The sequence below is a fragment of the Danio rerio genome, chromosome 8 (assembly GCF_049306965.1).
Source record: "Danio rerio strain Tuebingen ecotype United States chromosome 8, GRCz12tu, whole genome shotgun sequence".
NCBI classification, from domain to species: Eukaryota; Metazoa; Chordata; class Actinopteri; order Cypriniformes; family Danionidae; genus Danio; species Danio rerio.
In genome coordinates, this window is record NC_133183.1 from 2,335,001 (window position 1) to 2,342,500 (window position 7,500).

The 7,500-nt window shown below is 39.5% G+C and overlaps 1 protein-coding gene across 1 annotated transcript in view; it reads left to right on the plus strand.

The window, feature by feature from the left end:
• efna5b (ephrin-A5b) overlaps positions 1 to 7,500 on the plus strand; it is a gene marked incomplete at its 5' end in the record, with an annotated part of 201,572 nt that overhangs the window by 151,218 nt on the left and 42,854 nt on the right. The window contains 1 exon segment of the mRNA NM_131026.2: positions 6,835 to 7,127. Coding sequence (NP_571101.1) covers positions 6,835 to 7,127 — 293 coding nt within the window.

Sequence of the window (7,500 nt, forward strand, 5' to 3'; positions counted from 1 at the left end):
GATGCCATCTATGCTGTGAAGTGGACCAGTCCCTCCTCCAGCAAAACAGCCCCACAACATGATGCTGCCGCCCCCATACTTCACAGTTGGGATGGTGTTCTAGGCTCCTAAGCTTTCCCTTTTGTCCTCCAAATGTAACACTGCTCATTATGGCCAAACCGCTCAACATTAGTTCCATCAGAGCACAGGACATGTCTCCAAACATGAGTCTTTTTCCCAGTGTAATTTAGCCAATTGTAATCTGGCTTTGTTGTTGATTCTGGCTTGTTGATTTTCCCATGTTGTCACACAAGGAAGCAGTGTGTTTGTGGATTTCCTTCAATACTATTCTACAGCTGTGCCTCCAATTAACTCAAATGTTGTCAATTAGCCAATTAAAAACTTCCAAAACCCTGACATCATCATCTGAGCTTTTTCAGGGGCAGAATAATCTTATTGTATGTAAACTTGACTTTCAAGAAAAGTTATAACAATTTCTCAATACATCTCTCTCATTACAGAAACAAATGTGATAATCCTAACTTACCTAAAAGAGTAAAAGTTTAGTCACATTAACATCTGACTTTTTTAAAATGGTTATGCTCCTTTTTATACAGTGTATGTAAACTTCTGCTTTCAACGGTATATTAGTTATTTGTTTTAGTAATCCATTTATTTGATTCATATTTTTTATTAATTTATATTTATAATTTATTATATTAATCATTTATAGTTTTTTTTTATTATACATATATATTTCTTATTACTTTCTCTGCTTGTAGTGTTCTGCTAATGTTGTTTCATGAAATGTTCCTCTCCACTGATATGCCATATGAGGCTGTGTCTCTAACTGAGGGTCTTGTGGCCTGATGTATAATAACATCTGTTGTGTTTGTGCTGTTCAGACGAAGTATGAGCGCACTGAAACACATACAACTGAGATTATTCAATAAGCTCTGCTTTTTTATTATCAACACTTTATCTCCCTACTGAAAAAAAACAGCTTAAACCAGCCTAGGCTGGTTGGCTGGTATTAGCTGGTCAACCAGGCTGGTTTTAGAGGGGTTTTGGCCATTTCCAGGCTGGTTTCCAGCTATTTCCAGCCTGGTCTTAGCTGGTCAGGCTGGGAGATGACCAGCTAAATCTAGCTTGACCAGCCTAGCCAGGTTGGGAGCCCAGCCAAAACCAGCTTAGTCCAGCTTAAACCATGCTGGTCAAGCTGGTTTTAGCTGGATTAACTGGTCATTTAAGCTAAGAACAGGCTGGAAGTGGCTGGAAACCAGCCTGGAAATGGCAAAAAAAAACCTAAAACCATGCTGGTCAACCAGCTAAAACCAGCCAATCAGTCTAGCTGGATTAAGCTGGATTTTTCAGCAGGGTTGCCTCTGCTCTTCTCTGGCTTTCTTCCACAGTCGACTCCTATATTAATAGTGGACTGCTAATTTACCCTAACAGGTTTGGGTATCGGAAACTCTGCTGACTTCTTGTCAAAATACCTGGCATTTCCGTCCATCCGGGGCTGGATCTTATTAATCTGGCGTGGAGACTGTGATCTAACAAATTGAACACTGAAAATAACACACACCAAAACAAAAAATGTCTAGTTTGCGTAATACTGCATGTGCTTTACCAAAAAAACAACCAGCACATCTTCCTCTTGTCCACACTCGGTCCTGGAGGGCCGGCGTCCTGGAGAGTTTAGCTCCAACCCTAATCAAACACACCTGAACAAGCTAATCAAGCAACTCTAGGTAGACTAGAACCTTCCTGCAAGTGTGTTGAAGCATGTTGGAGCTACAGTGAGTAAGACACCGGCCCTCCTGGACTGATTTTAAACACCCCTGCTCTAAATCCTCCTGAATGTCTGGCCTGTACCTCCATTATGAATGCATTGTGATTCATGCCTGTTGAAATAATTCTGCATATTCAGCTGCACATGTGTGTGTCTCACTGTATTTCTGTGAAAATGACAGCAGCAGAATTGAACTTGCAATAGATCGTGCTCACTGTTACAACCTCTTTGATGTTAGTCTAGGGTAAAAGTAATAACATTTAAAAGGTGTGGTACTTTAGCAAGATGATGGGTGAATGCAAAAGACACAAACAACAAAACTGCCAACAAAAGTGATTTAATGTACAAAACGTGAAATCAGAATAATGCCCAAATATAAAAATACATTAAGAAAAATATTTACAATAATAATAAAGTAACAAATTAAACAAAGTATCAAACAAAATTAGGTCATTTCAAGAGCAAGGGGACGCTAGTGAAGCCAAATCAAAGAAATAAATATAACAAAACAATTCTAACTCATAAGCAAACCCCTTATCTCGCTAGAAACATGAAAAGAAAAAGAAAAGAAAAATCTTCAGCGCCGAGCGCCGTAACCTTACCTATTCTGAACTAAAACAAAACAAATACATAAGTGGCATTCACTTCTTACCTGGTGTTGTAAACAATGGATTGACTACGTGTATGTAAGATGGAAGTCGTACTACATCTTCCCTGTCCACCTTACTCTGAGGACAACGTCAACTCTCAATAATCTCTTTTTGTTCGCCAGGTAAGAGTTATACCAAAAGTAACAAACAAACAATCGAAAATAAGATGTACAAAAATCACAAAGTAGTTCAAAATGGGCAGAAATAATGCTAAATAATTTGATCCAAACAAAAGTTAATCAAAATTAACGAATAACAAAATCAGGTCGGCAAAAATAGGATCAAAGGAAAAGCGCGCTGTCATCCGCTCTCCCTGGCATCCTTATATGTGACAGCGCAACGTCACTCAATGATCAATCGGCTTCCACGAAGTCGGACCTAAAGGATACGACAGGCAGAGATGGGGGAGAGAGAGAGAAAGAGAGGAAGAGAGAGAGAACGGGATGCAAAAAATCCCACCAAGATACGGCAACCGTAACACTCACATTTGCCAAAACTCCGCTAGTCGGCGCCAGTGGTGTAGTGGTTAGTGCACTCTGGTGCTCGCGGCGACCCGGGTTCGATTCCGCCTCGCGGTCCTATGCCGATCTTTCCCCTCTCTTTGCTCCCCATGCTTTCCTGTCAATTCTCTCTACAGTCCTATTAAAAATAAAGGTGAAACCCCCGAAAAAAAAAAATTATTAAAACAAAAAAAAACCCCGCTAGACTTTACAGGGACATTCCTCATGAATAATACTCAGCATCCTGAAATATTGCAACTCTGTTTTTCTCTCATTGAGAGCAGTGTAATGTTTATTTCCAGCCGTCTGTCTTTATTTCTGCGGCTGTGCTGGCGGTGGATGTTCAGAATCAGCGTCTGATGTTTGTTTTGTAAGCAGTCAGACTCGCAATCCTTCATTCAGGGCTCAAGACCTGAGAAAAGGCTTGTGATGTTCATTTGTGTTGATGGAAATCTTGTTCAGAAAAGTTCATAAGAGCAGCAGCTGATGCAGTTCACAAGTGTGGAAGAATAAGGATATTATATTACATTGCATTACATTACGTTATGTAAGGGCCGCACAGTGGTGCAGTGGGTCGCCTCAGAGCAAGAAGGTCGCTGGTTTGAGCCTCGGCTCAGTTGGCATTTCTGTTTGGAGTTTGCATGTTCTCCCTGTGTTGGCGTGAGTTTCGTTCGGGTGCTGCGGTTTTCCCCACAGTCCAAACACATGAGCTACAGGTGACTAAATTATTAGATCGCTTGTTAATTTTTTTCCTAATTTCTGTTTAACGGAGAGCAGATTTTTTCAACACATTTATAAACATAGTTTTAATAACTCATTTCTAATAACTGATTTTATCTTTACAATGATGACTGTAAATAATATTTTACTAGATATTCTTCAAGACACTTCTATACAGCTTAAAGTGACATTTAAAGGCTTAACTAGGGTAATTAGGTTAACTAGGCAGGTTAGGGGAGTTAGGCAAATTATCGTATAACAGCGGTTTGTTTTGTAGATTATCAAGAAAAATATTGCTTAAAGGGGCTAATAATATTGTCTCTAAAATGGTTCATTAAAAATTTCAAACTGCTTTTAATCTAGCCGAAATAAAACAAATAAGACTTTTTCTAGAAGAAAAAATATTATCAGACATACTGTGAAAATGTCCTTGCTCTGTTAAACATCATTTGGAAAATATTTTAAAAAGAAGAAAAAAAAATCGAAGGGGGCTAATAGTTCTGACTTCAACTGTACTTTGTGAAATATTTTAAAAAGAAGAAATAATTCAAAGGAGCTAATAAATCTGACTTCAAATGTATATAGCCAATGAAATATGTTTCAGTGTTTATTAAACTCATTTACTTATTGTCCGTTTTCTTTTAAAGATTTTATATGTGATATTAAGCCTTGAAGGGATAATACTAAATTTAATTCATGGGACATAATTCAATAAAGAAAGTTTAATAGTTTATATAAAGCATAAAATTCAATAAATATTATCATATTAATTACAGAAAATTAACATCTGCACTGGATAAAATATTTAGCAAAGCCTTGTATGCTTAATTTGAACAAGAAAAAAATATTCATATTTTTATTAAATCATTCATTCATTCATTTTCTTGTCAGCTTAGTCCCTTTATTAATCTGGGGTCGCCACAGCAGCATGAACCGCCAACTTATCCAGCAGTTTTTACTTCCAGCCGCAACCCATCTCTGGGAAACATCCACACATACACACACACACTACAGACAATTTAGCCTACCCAATTCACCTGTACCGCATGTCTTTGGACTGTGGGGGAAACCTGAGCACCCGGAGGAAACCCACACGAACGCAGGGAGAACATACAAACTCCACACAGAAACACCAACTGAGCCGAGGATCGAACCAGCGACCCAGCAACCTTCTTGCTGTGAGGCGAACGTGCTACCCACTGCGCCACTGCGTCACCCTTTATTAAATTAAATATATATTAAATAAATGTAATAGAAAAAAAAACTTTCTCAAGCATCAACATATTGTTAAAACATCAAATTATATATTTTGTGATTGCATCATTTGATAAGTAGTCCTTCAATGAATGATCCGCCAGATAGAACTCTATAATTCCAAGCTGAAAATGGCTTTAGATTCAGAAGGTTTGCCCTGTTTGTTTTACCCCAATTTGCATTTTATTCTCATGTAGAGTACATTTAGGGACTCTGTCATGTTAATGTATGAAAGAAAATTGTCACACGCATATTGTTTGCTGCATGAAATGCAAAAACTTTGAAGCTCAATATCTCTAAATCATTTAGAACGCAGATAAAACCGTATAACTCTAACGCCTGTTTCACACCGCAAGCGTCAGCGGCGCGTGAGCAGAGCGTGAGCAGCGCGTATGTCGAGCAGTAGCAGCACGCAGGCGTTTGCCTTTCACACCAGCTGCGTCTGCAGCGCGCAGCTCTTCGGCAGCTGCTGCAGAGATCAACCTATCTCTGTCTATTCTATCTAGTTACCCATGTCTCTCTATATACAAATACACTTTTTAAACTTTTCATCTGCACCAAGGCCCCTCCTATGCTGTTTCTTTAACTGGCAAATGTTTATTTTACAAATTCTATAGATCAAATAATACTGTATGCTTCTCAATCTAACTTATATAAGAAGCGTCTACAGTCAGAAGACAATCGCCTGTGATATCATGTCATTTGTTTTTTATTATCAGGTTGCTGTAGACCTAGTTATAATAATATTTATACAATATAGTTATAATGATATTTATACATGATCAAACTAGTGTTACTTTCTCCGCTTCAGTGATGTCCAGCGGCAGAAAAACAGCTCGTTAATTCATGCTCGTGCAGAGGATGAGACGGACGAAAGTAACCAATGCATGCCATTCTTTTACTTATTTTCGTGTTGTCAGATTCAGAGTGCAATTTGTGCAAACAGCTCCTGGTAGGAATAACTCGAGTGAACATAAAACAAAGCCGATAAAAACTTTCTTGCTCTGCTCAGCTGCACAGAACACAGCGAGCTCACATAATCCAGCATGCGTGTCGCACTACACTACCCACAATACACTTCGCTGTGGACTACAATTCCCGTAAATATTCTATTTCCCCTCTCCTACAACACTAGTGTGCAACTTAAGCAAAACTGATACTAAAATTGTTTTACATTTGGTTTTGTAGTTCGGGCCTAAATAAATGTTTGTTGCCGTTTTAAATCGTTTTAAGTGAATTTGAATGACTATATATAAACCATTTGACATTATTAACGCATTTATTGGGTAAAATTGCTACTTTTTACTGTCATTCAATGTTTTGGTCATTATCAATGCACTGTCACTTTAATTGAGCGTGAGCAGCGCGTCAAAAATAGACCCAGTGCCGAAACTATTGCTGCACTGCTGCTTCGGCGACGCTCACGCCTCGCTCTGACGCGCTGCTGCTGCGTGCGGTATGAAAGCTCTAATCTGTTAACATGGACGCCGAAAACACACGCGCTGCTCACGCTCTGCTCACGCGCCGCTGACGCTTGCGGTGTGAAACAGGCGTAACAGAGAAAACGCTCAGAATTGTATGCGGGGCAACCCTAGGCGTTGCCGAACTGCATTGTGGATCCGTCGGCGCTGCTTCAGAAGCGTTCCTCGCTGCAGAAGTTGGGACCAGCGCCGACGGAAGCGTCAGCCAATCAGATCGCTGTATGCAAATACACCAGCTCAGACAGTGGCCTATTGCTGACTGAATTTCATTGGCTGACGCTTCTATGACGATCGTTTCAGCTCCAACTTCAGACACGCCCTCTGTCAAGCGTTGACGCTGAAGCCCCGTGTGAATAGGGCGTAAGGTGACGACATATAAAACAATGCAAAAGTACTGCACTGAAATGAAAACTGCATTTTCAGAATGAGTGTTTCTGATGGTCTGTGTTGTTTTGCAGGTTTCAGCGTGGAGATTACCACATCGACGTGTGTATAAACGACTATCTGGACGTGTACTGTCCGCATTACGAGGACTCTGTGCCGGAGGAGCGTACGGAGAGATATGTTCTCTACATGGTGAATTATGACGGATACAGCACCTGCGACCACACGGCCAAAGGATTCAAGCGCTGGGAGTGCAATCGCCCTCATTCGCCCAACGGGCCGCTCAAGTTCTCGGAGAAATTTCAGCTTTTTACACCCTTTTCTCTGGGCTTCGAGTTCAGGCCCGGACGGGAGTATTACTACATTTGTGAGTACTTTAGTATTTAATATTATATATTCTATTATTATTATTATTATTATTATTATTATTATTATTATTTATGCAGTGTTATATAAGGAAAAGTAAGTATTGAATCCATTTTTTCCTGGGAATAATATTTCTGAAGGAGCTGTTGAGATGGAATTGAAGCAGATTTTGGTAAAAACCCAAACAATACAAACATAAACATAAAACAAAACAAATCTGACAAATGAGTTGTGTGTAATAACACTGGATTGACAGAAGGAGAAAGCGCTAAACTACTGAAATGTGTTTAATACTTCATATAAAGGCCTTTTTGGTGCTGCAGCTTAAAGACGCCTCTCATATGGAGAATAAAGTCTCATGCATTGCTCAGGAG